The 21,338-nt window shown below is 38.0% G+C and overlaps 1 protein-coding gene across 2 annotated transcripts; it reads left to right on the top strand.

The window, feature by feature from the left end:
* Nucleotides 1-2,230: 2,230 nt before the first annotated feature.
* LOC105030733 (aminopeptidase N) lies at nucleotides 2,231-21,240 on the top strand. Of its 2 annotated transcripts, none has more exons than XM_010904788.3 (20): nucleotides 2,231-3,273; nucleotides 9,792-9,934; nucleotides 10,756-10,892; nucleotides 11,091-11,217; nucleotides 12,858-13,012; nucleotides 13,106-13,219; nucleotides 13,334-13,477; nucleotides 13,640-13,705; nucleotides 13,821-13,886; nucleotides 18,253-18,428; nucleotides 18,557-18,633; nucleotides 18,757-18,884; nucleotides 18,993-19,048; nucleotides 19,138-19,285; nucleotides 19,472-19,563; nucleotides 19,672-19,782; nucleotides 19,943-20,110; nucleotides 20,235-20,375; nucleotides 20,462-20,543; nucleotides 20,681-21,240. In XM_010904788.3, the coding sequence occupies exons 1-20, from the start codon at nucleotides 2,741-2,743 to the stop codon at nucleotides 20,831-20,833; spliced, it is 2,817 nt and encodes a 938-aa protein (XP_010903090.2). In that variant the 5' UTR covers nucleotides 2,231-2,740; the 3' UTR covers nucleotides 20,834-21,240. The 2 variants fall into 2 exon arrangements, with proteins under 2 accessions (XP_010903090.2, XP_028971052.1); XM_029115219.2 differs by lacking the exon at nucleotides 2,231-3,273 and adding an exon at nucleotides 6,871-6,909.
* Nucleotides 21,241-21,338: the final 98 nt, after the last annotated feature.

The raw sequence follows: 21,338 nt of genomic DNA, 5'->3' as shown, positions 1-21,338 counted from the left end.
GTACACCTGTATGGTAGGGTTGTATCATTCAGTACACCTGTATGGTAGGGTTGTATAATTCAGTACACCTGTATGGTAGGGTTGTATAATTCAGTACACCTGTATGGTAGGGTTGTATAATTCAGTACACCTGTATGGTAGGGTTGTATAATTGATTTCTTTAGGTTTTCCCTTTAATTTGTCAATTTGTCATCTGCATGTACTAGGTGGGTTGTGTCTCTACATTCCTCCTATGTGGCCTTAATGAATAATAACAATGTGATGACTAATACAGAACAAGTTACTCTACTTAAACATACATGGGGCATTTTGGTAAAACATTTTCAGCCCAACTCATGATGGTCTTACAGAAAAGGCCCAATAAGTAAAAGCCTTTCAGGATCTCGTGAATTTACTCTGTATGTGAGCTTTTTTTTATGATTCAAGGCATGTTGATATTAGTGGTTTGCCCTGTAACTCTGCATAAATACAATGCAAGTAACTATCCATCAAATACAAATCCATGACTAGTAGCTTAGAAATACATGGGCTTGTGTATTTCAGAGACAAAAAGATCAACCCACGTTGGATAGCCTTAGTTAGATGGCCAGATAATAATATGCTGGTAACGCATCCAATGCAACCTACAGAATTGACTTGTACACCATGTCCAGTGAAGATTAACTGAATGACTGCGTTAACCACACTACGTAGACTTCAATTAAATAAACAATGTACACTAAGTAGCTAGCTACCCAGCCTCTTACACCTGAATCTAGTGCACGCCACGTTCCAGGGGCATTACGAGATGAGACTCACAGTAATAGTAGATAAAACATTACCACGCTACCTGTTCCACAGCCCCTCCCCTTTCCCCGCCTACGTTTACTATGCTCATTTTCTGTTTTCCGAGTAAAGAACAGGGAACGACACTTGCGGAAATCTGTCAATGTTTCCCTTACAGAATACGGATAAAGAGCAGGTTAAGTCAAAAAGTGATGATTCGTTTGCCTGTTTAGGGTAAAATAACGGTTTTGCCACTTCATACACAGACCGGCAGGTGGATACTACTGGCATTCTCTGACCCTGGACCGCGAACACCAGAACAGTGTGTTTTGCTTTGCTGCACGCTAAATAAATCACTATTGTCCAATCAGAAATCTTCCGTGTTTTCACGTCACCTTTGGGTATAGCCTCCGCTGGCTTGGAACGTCGAGCGAGCAGGTAGCCTACTAAAAAAGTATCTGGTACCAGGTACTATCCTAACTTTTGACCAGTAAAGCAAAAATGGCGAGGCGTGTAGAGCCGAATCGAACTGGTACCATGCAGTGAAAAGACTCCCAAGGCGAGTAGAGTAGGTACCATGCAGTGGAAAAGCGCCACAAGTGTGATTTACTTTCGGACCTCTTTGAAAGGAGCATATATGTTACTTGCAGATGATAAATCGGATAAAGCCGTGGACACGAGAACGCGCTGCACCTAGTGATGGCCATTCGAGGCTTCATTACCGTTCACTCAGATTTTCTTTTTCTAAATAAAAGCCATCATTGAAATATATAAGGTAATATAGTTAACAATCTAGTGAGAACATTTTATGTTTAATGTCTTTTCCAATGTCATTATTGCCTGTTGTTTTTCATATTCTAGATTGTTAACTATGTTGCCTTATACATTTGAATGATGGCTTTTATTGTGATAAAGAAAATCTGAGTGCAGCCAGCATAATATCCTGCTGCTAAAATAACGCTAACGAAGCCTCGAATGGCCATCACTAGCTGCACCAGTCCTTTTTTACATATAACACACGTAATTTATGCGGGTGTGCCGATCAATCACCAACGAATTGGCAGCTTTCAGCAAAAAATAACGCCTGAAACGGCTTAACCCTTCGTCATTCTCCATGACGAAATCAGCGCAGCTACGGAGCACTCTTTCGCGTCTCAGGCCAGAGGCGAAGTCTTTTAAAGAGAGCAAGCTCTGCCATCATTAGGGTAACTGCTCCAATCAGAACTGGTCTATTTATACTGTCACTAGTCAATTTTAGACCGGTTAGCTAATCAAGATGCCAGCCACCGAAATTATAATGACCATTTATGATCTCGTTATGTCGATTCTAGACCTGAGTGACTTAGGGAAAACAAGGTAAAGCATGTTAATTTGTCTAGCGCATTACATACACAAAGACAAATAAAACCTTACAAACACATGAACAACAGAATTAAGAGATAGAAAATGCTAAATAAAGTCAAATAATACATTAAAACTGTAGTGATACAATATTTTATATTACTCGTCGTCTTAATTTATATTACTTATTATTATTGTGTTTGTTGTTAATGAGGCTGTTACGATTGTTGTTTTTCATGATAAAGACGGTCTAATTGCGAATCAAGCATCTTTTTTTAACGGTGGTTTAAGGTCTCCCGTGCAGACGCGAGTTTGATCGTAAGGATCGACCAAGATAATATTAATAAATACTAGCTCTGACGGTGAAAGACATTTCATGAATGATGGCCAATGTTTTAAACAAATGTTTCCAATATGCCTGTCTGTGATTTTATGTGTGGTCAAACCTGCAATGGTGTGAATGATCGATGTATGTGTAAAGATGTCAGTGACTTACGGAACTACATAATAAAAGGTTATTGCTCCCAATTTCCCGCTTACAAAAGCAGTACTTAATAGATGATTCATTAGTTTTGTCTCTAATCACTGCTATCAGTTGAGCCCTCTCACTTCCTTCATATATTCAAGTAAGACAATGGAAAAATCCAGAAAAATCAGCAAGCTGTGTATTCTCTGCATTGTACTCGGAATGCTTTCTGTTGCCACCATTGTTACCTTGTGGTCTATTGCACTGACAGACAGCAGAGTTGTCACTGCGCCATGGGACATTTACCGTCTCCCAGACACCCTGAAGCCTGACCACTACAAACTTACCCTGTGGCCTCGACTCACTGCTAACGAACAAGGCCTCTACATCTTCACAGGGAAATCCTATGTGGTTTTCCAATGTGTGAAGGAGACTGACCTCATTCTGATACACTCCAACAAGCTGAACTACACCAAATGGGAAGGTGGTCAACTGGCTAAACTGACTGCACTTGGTAACATAACCGCACCAACCATAAAGAGTTCATGGCTAAAAGAAACAACCCAGTACCTAGTCATGCAGCTTAATGGGTACTTAACTGTTGGGGAATTCTACCAGATGGACACAGAGTTTGTTGGGGAGCTGGCTGACGACTTATCAGGTTTCTATAGGAGTGAATATGAAGAAAATGAAGTTAAAAAGTAAGTAAATATAATATTTGCCTTAGTAATTTTTGCTTTAATTTTCTCACTGCATATCCAGTGTTATACTATATTGGAATCTCTAATAGGTTAGTGATTTATTTAAATAACCGAGACTTGTCGGCAGATTTGCTTCGGAGAGGCTAAAGATTTCTTTACAGTGTAAACAGATCAAAATCTTAATTGTCAGCATGCTACCTTCCAAGGTAACGTGGCTAGTGTTGTCTAAAGACAACGTGTCGGTTAATGTGTATTTAAGTAGTATAAGCGGTAGGAATATGGTTCTGTTAGTCCTTACACTGTAGCACCACAAACAAAATCTGAAATATAAATGTTGTAGAGAAACCACAGAAAACATCTAACATTGGCACTGAAATAATTCTACTATCACCAGCAACAGCGCTTGTTTGACAGAGAGCGCCATGTTAGTTACCTAGTAAACAACATTGTGAGTGAGTTTACACACCTTCCAAGTCAGTGGTCTAGTCCAGTGTCTCCCAACCTTTTTCAGTTTCTGTACCCCCAAAATGTTTTTGCACTGCTTTCAGTACCCCTGAAGTACCCCCTCATGTTAATTTCACTAGTAAGTCTATGGTGTCATGAGTGTTTTCAAGTACCCCCTGTGGAGAGGCCAAGTACCCCCAGGGGTCCTAGTACCCCTGGTTGGGAACCACTGGTCTAGTCAATGCACTGCTGGCGCATATGTTTTACCTTACCGCGCAGCAATAGTAAGTAGTGGAGTGTCCAAGATTTTAGACAGGGTTGCAAGAGCACAATATGGGGTGACATAATCTAATTTATTAATAGGACAAAGTTCAATTTGCAGAAGATATTCGTAACATTGTTGAATGGTAAAATAATTATAGAATTGTACTCGCTTCATATTAGCTCTATAGTTTGTGAAATTTGTCACAATACCTAGAACACAAATTATTCAGAAATAAAGATAACCTAACATTAGCAAAATATGATTCATTTATCCTACATGAAATGTCATAGTTGGTGATTTAAAATCTGCATGAGACATACATTATAAAATACAGTAACAATAATCTCAATACAATAGACAATTAATTTGAACATATACATTCATTTTTTATATTACATGATTTGGATAGCTTAATATTGGCAGAAATGTGTTAAACGGACTTGCATAACTAAAAAAGTAAAAAAGAAAATATAGATTGGCCAAAATACAATTACCTATTAATTACCTTAAAAATGTGCAGGTACCCATTTTTAATTATCTCATTATTAATCAATATTTAATCATTTTCAAAGAAACTAGATATTTCGGCTTTTCTCTAAATTCGCGCATTCTATGGCACACACAACGCAGGAAATAACAACATAACAAATACAAGATTATCAAGTTGTAAATAAGTAGCCTGCATGATCAGATAAGCGATTATTGTTGTTGCATGTAGGACAGTTAGCTAGTAAGGTAGGTGTGCTAGTGCTTTTAGTAGCTAGTCTAGTCACAAGTGTTCACAATTTTATATTATGCAATGAACAGTCTGTTTACACTGAGAATGATAACTGCAAAGATAGCTGCTAGATGTAGGCTAACTATACAGCTAACGTCTAACCGGTGCCAGCTTGCATCCACACAGTAATGTTAACCCGTTACACTGCCATGTCAAGATTTAACTGCAGCTAACAGCAATCATTTTAACTATACTATGAAGAATACATACATTGAGTTTTGGACCCTTAGCCGCGCTAGCCGCGACAGAAACACTTCATTGTTAAAAAAAATAAATTATACACTTTAGCATGAATATGAAATGTGTATTAACATACATATGCATATCTAGAGAATGGATGTCATCCTTCATTTCCCCCCCTTACTTTTCCTACATCAGATTCAGCACTTTACTACTGGGAGCATCCAACAAACAAGTCTGAAGTACTCTTCCGTCCATACATGAGCCAATCAGTGCATCAATGTTTGAGAGCGTGGTAGTTTATTATTACGTTTTGATAATATTTTAATAGACAATAAAGAGCTACAATTTTATTATTATTATCATTTTTGGTTGATTTTGGCGTGGCAGTTACGGTGGCAAGACTCAGTTCAAGGGTGGCAATTGCCTCATCCCTCTGGCCATGCCCCTGCAAGTGTCTATATGTCCTGTCTCTATCTTGACCTGTCTTGTCCTGTCTCCCCCCATGTAACCTATGTGGCCACGCCCCTAATTCGTTGATAGTGTGAATGGAAAATTTAATTGACATTTTATGTTGAAGTTAATTAAATGAAATTATTTTCTGTAAAACTGATATAGTTTAAAACCCTTCTTTAGGATAATTTTATCTTGTGCTTTATCCTCTGTCGTAATGTAAATATGCTCTTAGATAAATGATGTCATATCTAATCATTTAAATTATTCAACACAAGTGAATTGACAGGTAGTTTTCCACTGAAAACAAGTATCAGTGGCATATGGCGTTCCAGTGGTCTGAGCCACTGACTCCAGAACACATGTTCTGCTGCAGCATTGGTTCAGGTCTGGCCCACTGCTTTCAGTGGGAACTCTGCACTATCTTTCAACACTTTCCTCTCAAATAAAGCATAGGAATATTTAAAAATATCATTACTAAAATAGGAACCTGATGTTTTTCCTCCTAGAATAAAACAGGAAGTAGCTTTAGAGGAGTGATTGATTGGGCTTCATTTTACATGTCCCCAATTGTTTGTTGGGACAACCTTTGTATAACTTACAGTAAATCAGGCAAATCATAAATCTGTTCTCCATATGTGATAATTTTACAGGGGTCTTCAACCTTTTCTTATCCAGGAGCCACCACCCAAGCCATTATTCATTGTCCCATGTAGCTCACTAGGTTGATAATGAAAATGTGTGTGCTCACTAGTGTAATTCCCTCTGGATAAGAGTGTTGGCTAAATATAATATGATACTATTTGTAAATATAAATATTCATTTTTGAATGAATAAATCACTCCATGTAACAATTTAGAGGCAAAATACACTCACCTAAAGGATTATTAGGAACACCATACTAATACTGTGTTTGACCCCCTTTTGCCTTCAGAACTGCCTTAATTCTACGTGGCATTGATTCAACAAGGTGCTGAAAGCATTCTTTAGAAATGTTGGCCCATATTGATTGGATAGCATCTTGCAGTTGATGGAGATTTGTGGGATGCACATCCAGGGCACCAAGCTCCCGTTCCACCACATCCCAAAGATGCTCTATTGGGTTGAGATCTGGTGACTGTGGGGGCCATTTCAGTACAGTGAACTCATTGTCATGTTCAAGAAACCAATTTGAAATGATTCGAGCTTTGTGACATGGTGCATTATCCTGCTGGAAGTAGCCATCAGAGGATGGGTACATGGTGGTGATAAAGGGATGGACATGGTCAGAAACAATGCTCAGGTAGGCTGTGGCATTTAAATGATGCCAAATTGGCACTAAGGGGCCTAAAGTGTGCCAAGAAAACATCCCCCACACCATTACACCACCACCAGCCTGCACAGTGGTAACAAGGCATGATGGATCCATGTTCTCATTCTGTTTATGCCAAATTCTGACTCTACCATCTGAATGTGTCAGAAATCGAGACTAATCAGACCAGGCAACATTCTTCCAGTCTTCAACTGTCCAATTTTGGTGAGCTCGTGCAAATTGTAGCCTCTTTTTCCTATTTGTAGTGGAGATGAGTGGTACCCGTTGAGGTCTTCTGCTGTTGTAGCCCATCCGCCTCAAGGTTGTGTGTGTTGTGGCTTCACAAATGCTTTGCTGCATACCTCGGTTGTAACGAGTGGTTATTTCAGTCAAAGTTGCTCTTCTATCAGCTTGAATCAGTCAACCCATTCTCCTCTGACCTCTAGCATCAACAAGGCATTTTCGCCCACAGGACTGCCGCATACTGGATGTTTTTCCCTTTTCACACCATTCTTTGAAACCCTAGAAATGGTTGTGCGTGAAAATCCCAGTAACTGAGCAGATTGTGAAATACTCAGACCGGCCCGTCTGGCACCAACAACCATGCCACGCTCAAAATTGCTTAAATCACCTTTCTTTCCCATTCTGACATTCAGTTTGGAGTTCAGGAGATTGTCTTGACCAGGACCACACCCCTAAATGCATTGAAGCAACTGCCATGTGATTGGTTGATTAGATAATTGCATTCATGAGAAATTGAACAGGTGTTCCTAATAATCCTTTAGGTGAGTGTAGAGTGGATATAAAAAGTCTACAAACCCCTGCTAAAATGCCAGGTTCTTGTGATATAAAAGAATGAGACAAAGATAGATAATGTCTCAAACTCTTTGACCTATAACGTGAAAACAAAAACAAACTGAAATCTTTGAGGGGGGAAAAAACTCACAATAACCTGGTTGCATAAGTGTGCACACCCTTAAACTAATACTTTGTTGAAGCGCCTTTTGATTTTATTACAGCACTCAGTCTTTTTGGGTAGGAGTCTACTAGCAAGGCACATCTTGACATGGCAATATGTGCCCACTCTTCTTTGCAAAAGTGCTCCAAATCTGTCCGATTGCAAGGACATCTCCTGTGCACAGCCCTCTTCAGATCACCCCACAGATGTTCAATTGGATTCAGGTCTGGGCGCTGGCTGGGCCATTCCAAAACGTTAATCTTCTTCTGGTGAAGCCATGCTTTTGTGGATTTGGATAAGTGCTTTGGGTCGTTGTCGTGTGGAAAGGTGAACTTCATCTTCAGCTTTTTAAAGGACGCCTGAAGGTTTTATGCCCAAATTCCCTTGTATTTAAAACTGTTCATAATTCCCTCCACCCTGACTAAGGCACCGGTCCCAGATGAAGAAAACCAGTCCCAAAGCATGATGCTTCCACCACCATGCGTTTCTGTGGGTATGGTGTTCTTTGGGTGATGTGCAGTGTTGTTTTTGTGCCAAACATATCTTTTGGAATTATGGCCAAAAAGTTCAACCTCGGTTTCATCAAACCATAACAGATTTTTCCATGTGCTTTTTGGGGACTTGATGTTTGTTTTTGCCTCCCTGACCAGTTTTCTTCTTGTCTTTTCATCAGTTTTGGAGGGATGTCCAGTTCTTTGTATTATCTCTGTTGTGCCATATTTTCTCCACTTGATTATGACTGTCTTCACTGTGTTCCATGGTATATCTAATGCTTTGGAGAATTATTTTGTACCCTTCTCCTGACTGATATCTTTCAACAATGAGATCTCTCAGATGTTTTGGAAGCTCTGCGGACCATGGCTTTTGCTCCGATATGCAAGAAAAATGCTTTGGAAATTCTTTTGTACCCTTCTTCTTGACTGATATCTTTCAACAATGAGATCCCTTTGATGCTTTGGAAGCTATCTGCAGACCATGGCTGTGGCTCTGAGATGCAACTAAGAACAGTTCAGGAATGTCCTACTAGAACAGCTGAACTTTATTTATGATTAATCAGAGTCACTTTAAATGATGGTAGGTGTTTATTACATCTATTTAACATGATTTTGAATTTGATTGGTTAATTCTGAACACAGCCACATCCCCAGTTATAAGAGGGTTTGCACACTTATGCAACCAGTTTATTGTAAGGTTTTTATTTTTCATTTTTCCCCCTCAAAGGTTTCAGTTTGTTTTTCAATGGAATTGTTCACATTATAGGTCACATTATAAGTGGAAAAAGTTCTGACATGATTTGTCTTTGTCTCATTCTTTTACATCACAAACCCTGGCATTTTAACTGGGGTGTGCAGACTTTATATCCACTGTAATACTATTTTTATTATTTGTTTTAACCTCCTGAGACCCTGTGTCCAGATATAAGGACTCTATGTTTTAGGCTTCCTGCACCATGTTCTTCATTGTGCTGTGCTGGTGCATGTAACATGCCTTACTTATTGATCTTTGAATGCCTCTCTGGTACTGACAAATGCAGTATACACTATGATGTACAGTATATAAATAAAACACTGACTATATGTCATTAGCAATTGTGCCCTTATTTGTTGCCATGTTCAGGCATTGAAATGCACACACAATTAGTGCACTTAATGCATACATATACTCACTCACACTGTTTGCAAATGTGTATATGTTCTGTTCTGATGAAAACTGTTGTAATGAACAGTTTTCTACTTTGTTACACATTAGTGACTTTATTGTGTTATTTAGTAAAATAAACCCAATGTCATCATCATTTTCTTTCAAAAAGTACTTCCTGTTCAAAGACATTTTATACTTATCAGGTCCTACCAATCCCAAATAGCTAAGAGAAATTACATTTACTTTTGTATTCCAAAATATTCCCATTCTCCCGTACTTCCCCAAACTATCATTATCTCTGAACCCTCCCGAATTTATTTGGCATTTACTTTAAGTTATATTTCTGTTTTCCCATTATCACACTTAATCCAAACAAAATAAACACAAATATGCATAATGGTCTAAATGGTATAACTTTACACACGTGCAGATTATACCCTTGAGTTGAATATTTTATATCTTTTTTTGATGGTCAGAATAACAATCCAAACTTTTGTGTGCTTTACAGAGTCTTGGCAACCTCTCAGATGCATCCTACTTACACTAGGAAAACCTTTCCCTGTTTTGACGAGCCTGCGATGAAAGCTGTCTTCCATATCACACTGCTCCATCCCAGGGGAACTGTGGCCTTGTCAAACAGCAAACAACAATGTTAGTTAAAACAGCTTTTCTTTTTTTTTAAACATACAATACATTTGGAAAGTATTCAGACACCTTGACTTTGTCCACATTTTGCTGTGTTGTGGACTTAATAATTGGTTAAATATACATTTTTCTTTTCCATCTATCCACACATAGTACACTATGACAACAAACCGAAAACGTTTTTTCTTAAATTTGTGCCAATTTATTGAAAATGAAAAAGTTTACATTAGAATATCTAATATACATATGTATTCAGGACCTTTGCCATGAATCTCCAAAATGTGTACAGATGCATCTAGTGTTCTTTGGTAATTGTTGATATGTCTCCAGATCTTCATTGGGCATGATGTACGAAGGCACACACCTGTCAGTATATAAGTCTCACACTTCACAGTGAATGGCAGAGCTAAAACCAAGCTAAATCCAAAGCACACAGCCAAGACAATGCTGCAGTGACTTGGGACAAGTCTGTAAATTACCTTGAGTGGCCCAGCCAAAGGTGCTTGTTTAAAATACTGAATAAAGGCTCTGAATACTTATGCAAAGTAGATAATTGGCAAAATCAGCTTTGCTGTTATGGTGTATTAAATTATCAATATTGTGTATTAAATAATCAATACTAAATTAAGTTCTTAAATCAATAAAATGTGGAAAAAGTGAAGGGGTCTGAATACTTTCTAAAGGCACTATAAAGGCTAGTTTCTAGGAATACCCAGTGATAAAAAATCTAATCCTGTACTTACTTGCCCTAAACCTGAATTTTTGTTTTGCTAACTTTTTTGTGTATATCAATTTGGTAGCCCTTTTCTATGTCTTTTCTCATTTAGACATAGTTAACACCACAGTCAAATCAGAAGCTGTCAGCCAGACTGGATTTGAGCCAACCAAGACCATGTCAACATATTTGCTGGCCCTTATTGTCTGTGACTACGCATACATCAGTGCTCAGGAGGGAGATATTCTGGTAATTGAATCAGCTGGATTTTTACAATTCAACAGAAATGACCATAAAAAATTACTCTTCCTTATAGTCAACACTGATGTATCCAGTGGCATTTCTTGTCCATGTTGTGATGGTTTTTACACTACAAACTGTAACATAGTGTAATGTTTATATCAGAAAGAGCTATTTTTAGAATAATGCTCCTGGTTGTCTGTCCAGATTAGGATCTGGGCTCGAAGAAAAGCCATTGGTGAAAGGCATGGAGAGTATGCACTCAATCTAACAGGACCAATCCTGTCATTTTTTGAGGTGTATTATAACACCAGCTACCCTCTTGCTAAATCAGGTAAGATTTTGAATTGATCATAAGATGTGCAAATCATGTAATTGTAACATCTTAAGAATATACCATCAACTGACTACACAGCTATCTTGAAACGTCCCGATGGGGTAACTCAATTGGTATGTTTTGTATCCAAACCTGTTTCCAAAGAAGTTGGGATGCTGTGAAAAATGTAAATAAAAACAGAATGCAATGATGTGCAAATTATTTAAACCCTATATTCAATAGAAAATAGTACAAAGACAACATATCAAATGTTGAAACTAAGCCATTTTATTGTTTCTTGAAGAATATATGCCCACTTTGAATTTGATGCGAGCAACATGTTTCCAAAAGGTTGGGACAGATTCATCAAAAACTGTAAGTTGTGTAATGCTTAAAAAACGAAACCTGGTGGAATATCACACTGCTTATTAGGTCAGTTGGTAACAGGTCAGTAACATGATTGGGTATTAAAACGTAATTCCAGAGAGGATGGGTCTGTCAGAAGTAAGTATGGGAAGGGGTTCACCACTCTGTGAAAGACTACACAGATGGCCGTGAGATTAGGGCCCTCAGGCAGCACTGCATTAAAAACAGACACGATTCTGTACTGGACATCACTTCATGGGCTCAGGAACACTTTCGAAAACTGATGTCTGTGAACACGGTACGTCGCTGCATCCACAAGTGCAAGTTAAAACTCTACCATGCAAAAACGAAACCATATATAAACAAGATCCAGAAATGCCGCCACCATCTTTGGGCCCAAGCTCATTTAAGATGGACTGAGGCAAAGTGGAAAACTGTCCTGTGGTCTGACAAATCAAAATGAGAAATTATTTTTTGGAATCTTGGAAGCTGCGTCCTTTGGACAAAAGAGGAAAGGGACCATCAGGCTTCTTATCAGCGCAAAGTTCAATAGCCAGCATCTGTGATGGTATGGGGGTGCATTAGTGCACATGGCATTGGTGACCTGCACATCTTGTGAAGGCACCATTAATGCTAAACAATATATACAGGTTTTGGAGCAACATATACTGCAATCCAGACAATGTCTATTTCAGGAAAGGCCTTGCTTATTTCAGCAAGACAATGCCAAACCACATTCTGCACATATTAAAACAGCATGGCTCCATAGCAAAAGAGTCTGGGTGTTAAATGGGCCTGACTGCAGTCCAGACCCTAAGGACATCTTGCACTTGGGCCCGGCATCACCACGCTACGCCAGTGCTTCAAAACCTAAAAATAAGTTTTTGTTTCTTGATGTCTGTCTTGGCCAGGACACTCCTGTAAAATAGATTTTGAATTACAGTGAGTCATGATTTAATAAAGTTTAAATAAATACAATAAAAAAAAACATAGTATAGAAGATTGTAACTAAGTTTTATTTGCTGTGTGCTCACTCCACACAGCAAATTGAAATGTCTTTCATATGGCTATCCAGTTGGTAACTTTTATACAGCTCAAATCTTGTAAACTTTGTCAAGGGGAACGGTCACTGGTGCCAAAGTAAATTACAATTGATTTCCACCCTGTGTGGTGCAGGCGGAGTTCAAGTAAAGGAAATTATACATTTAGCAGCTGCACATTTGACGTCAGTCTCATCATCATCTGTGAAAAAGATTACAAAATATTGTTTATTTTCCAATAACCCTCTATAGACCAGATAGCTCTTCCTGACTTCTATTTTGGAGCCATGGAAAACTGGGGACTTGTTACCTACAGAGAAACCAATCTGCTTTATGATCCCTTGATATCATCCAATAGCAACAAGGAGAAAACAGCCACCATCATTGCACATGAACTGGCCCACATGGTAGGATGCTGTACAAAACATCTGATTCAGACTGATGTTGTAAGAAGATTCTAAATATTATTTAACATCTTTCATATTGTTTGTTTATTTCAGTGGTTTGGAAACCTAGTGACCCTAAGATGGTGGAATGAAGTTTGGCTGAATGAGGGCTTTGCAACCTACGTGTCTTACCTAGGGGCTGATTACGCTGAACCCACATGGAATGTGGTACAGTTTCCATTAGTTAGAACAACTGACTAATAATGTTCATTTCTGTACACAAGCAGTGACTAAAAGTCATGATATGTTCAATTCACAACAGTTAATTTTACTTCCCTGCAGAAAGACCTGATAGTTCTTAAAGATGTACACAGAGTGTTTGCAATCGATGCCCTGGCCTCGTCTCATCCCCTGTCCTCCAAAGAAAATGAGATCATAAAGCCTGAACAAATCAGTGAGCAGTTTGATGCAATTTCTTACAGTAAGGTAAAAATTACACAAAATTAACTCTGCAGTAACTAGGTAAAATGTCTGACATAATAGAATGAATATAATACAATATGTGAATGGATGATCTCCAGCCTATGTAGAATATTATGTTCTGAAAACCTTTTATTTTTTATACATTTTGTACTCTCTCTTTCTCAGGGGGCATCTGTACTGAGAATGCTGTCAGATTTTCTAACTGAACCAGTCTTTGTCCAAGGACTAAGTGTAGGTGTTTTTCGCCATCTCAATGGCAATGCCGCAATGCTTATGTGCTGTACAAGGATATATAGTATATAGCCTGTAATTAATGATTCTAAATGCAGATTTCTTTTTTCTTTAGAGCTACCTGCATCACTTTGCCTATAGTAACACTGTGGCGACAGACCTTTGGAATCATCTACAACTAGTAAGTTACTTGGAAACATATGAATACAGTAATTGAATATTCCTATTTGAAGCTAGCATTCTTAATGCTAGTTTGAATTATTATTTTGTGACAGTGCTTCAGAATCCCTCAAATATTATTTTTGATTTACAGCAGCAAATTAGACTGTTTTTATTTTGAGAGTAGTCATTGGGCTGAGAGAATGTTATTCATGTTTAAGTTGTCTTTAACTAGCCATTACAAACTTTAGCTAACTACACACACCTGTAGCAAAACATAAATGTCCGTAAAGAAGCAAGTGATTGTCTTTATGTCTTTTTAGCCGTTGATTGTGAGCTAGTAGTAGCTAGAGTTAGCTGAAATTTGTATTGGCTATTTAAATAAACCTGTTCAATGAAAACTAAATTACGCAAACAATTTTCAGTAGTGACTGTAGGTCTGGAAATAGCAAGGGATCTTACAATACAATATTAACACAATGTTTAGGTATTTAGTATGATTCTCACAATTCTTACACTTCCAAAGAAAATATTTTACCAAAAACATTGAATACTATAATAAACGGCCATCATTTGGAATCCGTGTATCATTCGTTCTTTTCATATTCAATTGAGATTTCAAAATCGGAAAATGAAAAAATGGTTCCTTATTTCGTTATTCGTTTACGAATCTGATACCAAAAAACGAATAACGAGTCATTTCTCGTACTTTCGATTTAATGCTCAGATCAAAAATAGGAAATTAGGAAACGGGCCACAGACCGATTTTGATTTTGATATTTAATTTGTTCGATTTGTGTGAACCGGAAGTTACGGTCTTCTTCGTGTGTTGCACTTGGAAGTTTCCGAGTTTTTGTTATATACTGTCTATGGACGTTTCCCGCAATTTGGAAAACAGTTAGACGAGGCCTGGAAAACATCAATTATGCAGTGATTGTAAGTTAATGACTCAGTATTTCTTAAGTAATTTCGTATTGACACCATGGCCGCACTGGAACCATATGCTGATTTAATTAAAGATTTATTTGAAACTGGCAAGACACATGTAGAGATTTCCACAACGCTGCAGCAGATGGGTGTCCAGCGATGTTCTGATTAAAAAGAAGAGAGATGTCAGGGTAGTTTTCTACATCAATTATGCAGTGATTGTAAGTTAATGACTCAGTATTTCTTAAGTAATTTCGTATTGACACCATGGCCGCACTGGAACCATATGCTGATTTAATTAAAGATTTATTTGAAACTGGCAAGACACATGTAGAGATTTCCACAACGCTGCAGCAGATGGGTGTCCAGCGATGTTCTGATTAAAAAGAAGAGAGATGTCAGGGTAGTTTTCTGCAAAGTCTTGTTCTGCATGACATCTATCCTCCTCAGATGAAAATGGGTCAGTTCCAAAAACTGACACCCAGCATATGGTTCCAGTGCGGCCATGGTGTCAATACGAAATTACTTAAGAAATACTGAGTCATTAACTTACAATCACTGCATAATTGATGTTTTCCAGGCCTCGTCTAACTGTTTTCCAAATTGCGGGAAACGTCCATAGACAGTATATAACAAAAACTTGGAAACTTCCAAGTGCAACACACGAAGAAGACCGTAACTTCCGGTTCACACAAATCGAACAAATTAAATATCAAAATCAAAATCGGTCTGTGGCCCGTTTCCTAATTTCCTATTTTTGATCTGAGCATTAAATCGAAAGTACGAGAAATGACTCGTTATTCGTTTTTTGGTATCAGATTCGTAAACGAATAACGAAATAAGGAACCATTTTTTCATTTTCCGTTTTGAAATCTCAATTGAATATGAAAAGAACGAATGATACACGGATTATTTGGGCCATTGTAATTTTTTATAACATTTTAAAACAAAACAACAAGAAATTATTATTCCTTTGAAATTAGTTTTTCCGATTCAAAATGAATATCGGCCAAACAGAAAACAGCAACAAAAATGTTTTTGGTTTCTGAATTTGAATCAAAAAATAGACTTGATTCATCTGTTGAAATAGATGTGGATAAAGGGTAAAGAAAAAACAGAAATGTGTCAATTTGTCTCCTAATAGAATATTTATAGGGCTGTCACATAATATTTGTCAGGCTTAGTAGGGTGAAATGTAGTTCCTCAATCTTCTACAAGAGGTAGCTGACTGGAGATACCTGCTGGTGAAGGGTTACTGTTATGTTTACAATCATGAACCCTCGAGCTATTCAAGCTCAAGAATCCATATAAACATTGTTTTTCATGTTTAGACCATCCCAACATAACATTTGTTTGTATGTTTGTTGAGGTTCCCTGAATGATGCAGTGGTAGTGTCAGTGTCTCAAATCGTTCTAGTGGATTGACCCAGGATCCCACAGAGGGTGCTGCAATTGACCAGTAATGTCCTGGTTTGGGAAGAATTAAAGTAAAATGTTTATTACTATTGAATTGAAGTCTCAATTCGGTTTGAAGGCCGGAGAGCGTGTTTCTTTCCGCTTGTTAGCACTCCAAACTGGGACAGATTGCAGATGGAAAGGGGACCTAGTTGCAAGTAAAGTGCAGGTAGCCCACTGAACATTGGTACTTTTTACTTTGCCAAAGGATGTGCAACTGCATATTTGGTCTTGGGCTCCAATCTTTCACCCAGGACATTTACACTTAATTTCTGAATTACATAATAAACATACATTTCAGTAAGATTAATACATTAATTCATTAAAACTTCCTTGATAATGTGTATAAGGTTCTAAATTTGTTACTTATTTTTTATTAAATAATGGAAATTTAGAGCAAGGATGTGAATATTTTTTACCACTGCTGTACAATGCATCACATGTTGCACAGTAGGTCTGAACTACTGTCCTTTCAAAAAATGTTCTAGCCTTTACCACTTTTCTGTCTAATAAAGTATGTGTCATCAAACCTCTCCTGGGGTTTCCTAGTATTAGATGTAATCAAGAGTTAGCACAGCGGTATCAACTTCTCAACTAACTATCAGGCCTTCGATCACTTCGTTCCGGTGAGTTAGTTCAAGGGTGCCACAAAATTGTGAGATGGGTTCCCATAAAAGGTTGAACCACTGCAATAAAGCGTAGTGTCTTGAAAAAATATATCTTAAACTTCAGTGCTTACCCGTACAACTGCTTCATTGCAGCCAGGGGTTTGAGTTCTGGTCCAGGTATACCAGCAATGCCTGGGAGTCAAGCATGGCCGGTGGAATCTACAGGTTGTTGGCTTGGGATTTGCATTGTGAACTTGGTTGAGCAAGAAGTATGATAAAAAAATTTGCTTGATCTCAATCAATAAAGTTTTTAAACAACGTTAATGGTTCAAAGGTTACTAAAAATGGGTTAATATACTTTATGCAAAATATGTAAATATTCAGTCATAGTCAATAAACACTAAATGTGAAAGAAAAATATATTTGGTTTCTCTCTTTTTACAGTAGGTAGCTCTGGCTGGGAAACTTCATCTTATAGCAGGTTGAGGAACTGACTTCCACTAGCTATTAACTGGCATTACCATAATCATTAATTAGGTGGTTCTTGCTAGCCAGCCTGCTAGCTAATCAGTAGCCAGCTTACAAGCTATCCACTTGCGTTGCTGAGTTGGCTATGTACCCATAACAAGTTCTGAATCTTATTGTTCTGAAGCATTTTTATCTCGTTACACTAAAACAGACTAACCTTTTCTTTTTACTGCCAAAGTAAGTTGTTAACACACACCCTGAAAACACTACACATATTATATTGGAGTCCTATCAATATCCTATTAAAAGGCCTGCACTTCCTGGTATGAACCAAATATAACAAAAAGTTACAAATATAATAATCTTTACCATTTTTCAATATCTAATTTAAAAGTTTTTAACAAGAATCCATAAAGAGGCTGTTCCTGCACAATATTTATGCTGAATCAGAAATGAAATGTGAGATTTAACTGCGTCATTTCAGTGCTTCTAGGGTCCAGCAACATCTCTCATCCCATGCGCTAGACTGTACAGTTGTCCAACCAGTACCCTTTGGCGATCTGGAATGGGTAGCTTAACCATTTACTAGAACATTGTTTTAGAACAGAAGGAATATTTTGATATTTCATGGATATATCATGGATTTCTTTCTCCATCATTGGGTGAAGGTATGTACTCTAATAGTATTTCATTACAGCTCCCAGTGGTACTTGGATCGCAATCATAAAGTTTTACTGAGTTCTATGTAGCCCATAAACCTCTTCCAGGGAGAGGACCATAGTCTCAAGTTTAATTCTTTGTAAATGTGTAGTTATATCAATGACAATGTGAATTTCTGAATTCACAGTTATAACAAAATGCCCTCCAATGGTTCAGTGTTCCAAATGTTGTCTGTAGTTCTGTTAAAGGACTTCTCATCTCCCTCTCTAGGCAGTAGATGCCAGTGGTATGGAGCTTCCGAGTACAGTGAATGACATCATGAACCGCTGGGTCCTTCAGAGGGGCTTTCCAGTGATTACAATAGACACAGCCAATGGACATGTCTCCCAGGAGCACTTTCTTCTAGACCCTGATTCTGTTGGGACTGTACCTCCATCTGAATTCAAGTATGTCCGACTAGTCTGAACATACAGTATGTCTGTCATGAGAATGAACACAGTGTTACCTATTACACATTTATGAATGACATTGTCATATAGAATATACAGGATAAATTGCTTCATTTGGTGTCTAGGTACGAGTGGATAGTACCAATTAAATGGATGGATGCAGGAGTGGTTCAGGAGGAGATATGGCTGCTAGAGAAAGAGGGTACAGGAAACCTGTTTACAAGTGTTCTCTGGAGAAAACAATGGACAAATATGAAAATGTACAGATTAGATCTACATACACTCCTTATCTTCACTGTCTTGAGTCCTTTTATTTTTCTCACAGCCTCTAACAAAAACCTGAAGAGCGATCAGTGGGTACTAGCCAACATCAACGTGACTGGATACTACAGGGTTAACTATAACATTAAGAACTGGGAACGTCTCCTTGTCCAACTGAGCACTGATCATCAGGTACAAAGAAAATCCTAATCGTCAGATGACAGTTGAAGGGTATGATGTAATTGTCCATGTTATTTTGTTTCAGTAAAATGCCGATTGAGTCTTGTTGTTTTCTTGCAGATCATACCCGTTATCAACAGGGCCCAACTTGTGGACGATGCTTTTAATTTGGCAAGGTTTGGGTTTTGCCTTGTTTTACCAACACAAAGGGGATGCGCATTATATTTTGATGATAGTCTTTTGTAACATTTATTTCCTTAACCAGGGCTCAGCTCATCCTTACAACATTAGCTCTGAATACAACAAAATATCTCTCCAAAGAAAGGGAATATATGCCGTGGGAATCGGCTATGGACAACTTGGATTATTTCTACCTGATGTTTGATCGTACAGGTGTCTATGAGGCAATGCAGGTCGAAATTTAATTCTATCATTTCTAAAAACAGAGCAATACAATGATTTCGAATGAAAATACTGATAATGTAATATACCAGTCAAGAGTTTGGACACTTTTACCCATTACACACATTACCCAAGTGAAACTTCAGAATGGCACTATATAAACATACTGTAATAGGCATCTTATTCTCTGTTTTTAGGATTATGTGAGAAATCTAGTGACACCCCTTTTTCTACACTTCAAGTCTATGACATCAAACTGGACTAAAGTACCTGAAGGGCATACTGACCAGTAAGTGGAATGGCCCAGGGCGGTGATTCACTATGGTGCATTGATTTGCTATGTTCTTAAAGGAGGATCTGGGTCCATGATAACAAAGAATACCTTTTCTTCCCCCAGGTACAATCAGGCCAATGCCATCAGGGTGGCCTGTAGCACTGGACTGGAGGAGTGCCTGAATCTGACTAAAGGCTGGTATAAACAGTGGATGGACAACCCTGACATCAATCCGTAAGTTCATATTAGTTCACTAATAATATATAAGCTGTAGGAGGTATCTGGTAGAAATGCACAAGCCTGTAGAAACATCTGGAATGTTTGCTCTGTTTTCAATGGCACAGAACACTACCTTGTAACAATGTTTAAAATGTGTGGGTTCATTTTCCTTCAGGATTCATCCTAATTTGAGGACGGCAGTGTACTGCAGTGCCATTGCAGCAGGCGGGGCTGTGGAGTGGGATTTTGGTTGGAACATGTTAAAAAACGCCACCATTGCCACAGAGACAGACAAGCTGATGTCAGCTCTGGCTTGTACTAAAGACAAAAAGCTTCTGAATAGGTAGGTGTTTGCGCTGTAGTTTGGTCTGAATACATGTTTGTTTTGGCATTCCTGCGTCTTCATATTGATAAATCAGTCAAGTATATTATACTGTTAAATCTCCACTGATTGTCTATCTGTTAAGGTACCTGGAATATACTTTGGACTCAGATAAGATTCGTAAGCAAGATGCAACTTCTGTTATCGTGTACATCGCCAATAATCTTAAAGGCCAGACTCTGGCTTGGGAATTTGTGACACAAAACTGGGAGTACATGTTCACACAGTAAGTTAGACCTCATGGAGGCTCTTTAATGAGTACATTTGTTTCCGTGTTTGGATGTAGTAACTGGTCACGGTCATATTTTCTAGGTATGGTGTCGGATCCTTCTCATTTGCCAACCTTATAAGTGGTGTGACAATGAGATTCTCAACTAACCCTGAACTTGATCAGGTAATTTCCGGATCATTCTCATTGATATACTGTACAGTACTATCTTTATGTGCATGGTTCATGTATGGTGTACTTACATTTTAAAGAATTGTATTGATTAAACTAAGAGTAAAATGGAATCTTGTTTTTTATTTCAGCTTTACACATTCAAGCAAGAAAATTCTGATATTGGCTTTGGCTCGGGAACCATGGCATTGGAGCAGGCCATCGAGAGAACTAAGGCCAATATCAAATGGGTTGATAAAAACCAGAAGGAAGTGTGGGACTGGTTCTTGAGTGAAACAGAGTAATTCATGGTTGTTCAACTCAGTGAAGAATGTTGGACATTATCTCAGTGAAGAATGTTGGACATTATCTCAGTGAAGAATGTGCAGACATTATGTTATAATTGTATGTTGCTACCAGGTTTGGGGTCAACTCCAAAGTCATTTTCAGTTAATTTCGGAAATGTTTTGCAATTACTTACTAAAACATTTTCCAGAACACTATACTCTTATGATTGGTCTATGAAGTTTGTTATATTAGAGCAGGTTTGTCAAACTTAATATATAAATATATATACTTTACTCTAACCACCCACAGGCCAGATAATACCTCCTCAAATCCCCCTGTATGTTTGACATGTTAGTTTTAGAGATTTATAGGGTTAATATCTGTCCTGTTTGGTTATAAAACATTAAACCTTTTCCTAAATGTATAGCTGTGGGCATCAGTGTGTTATTTAGAGGAAGTGGATGCGACAGATTTAGTGTGTGACATTCCTTCCTGGTATGGAGGGCTACCTGTCACCTTGAT

The sequence above is a fragment of the Esox lucius genome, chromosome 19 (assembly GCF_011004845.1).
Source record: "Esox lucius isolate fEsoLuc1 chromosome 19, fEsoLuc1.pri, whole genome shotgun sequence".
Taxonomy (NCBI): domain Eukaryota; kingdom Metazoa; phylum Chordata; class Actinopteri; order Esociformes; family Esocidae; genus Esox; species Esox lucius.
This window is presented reverse-complemented; position numbering and strand designations above follow the sequence as displayed.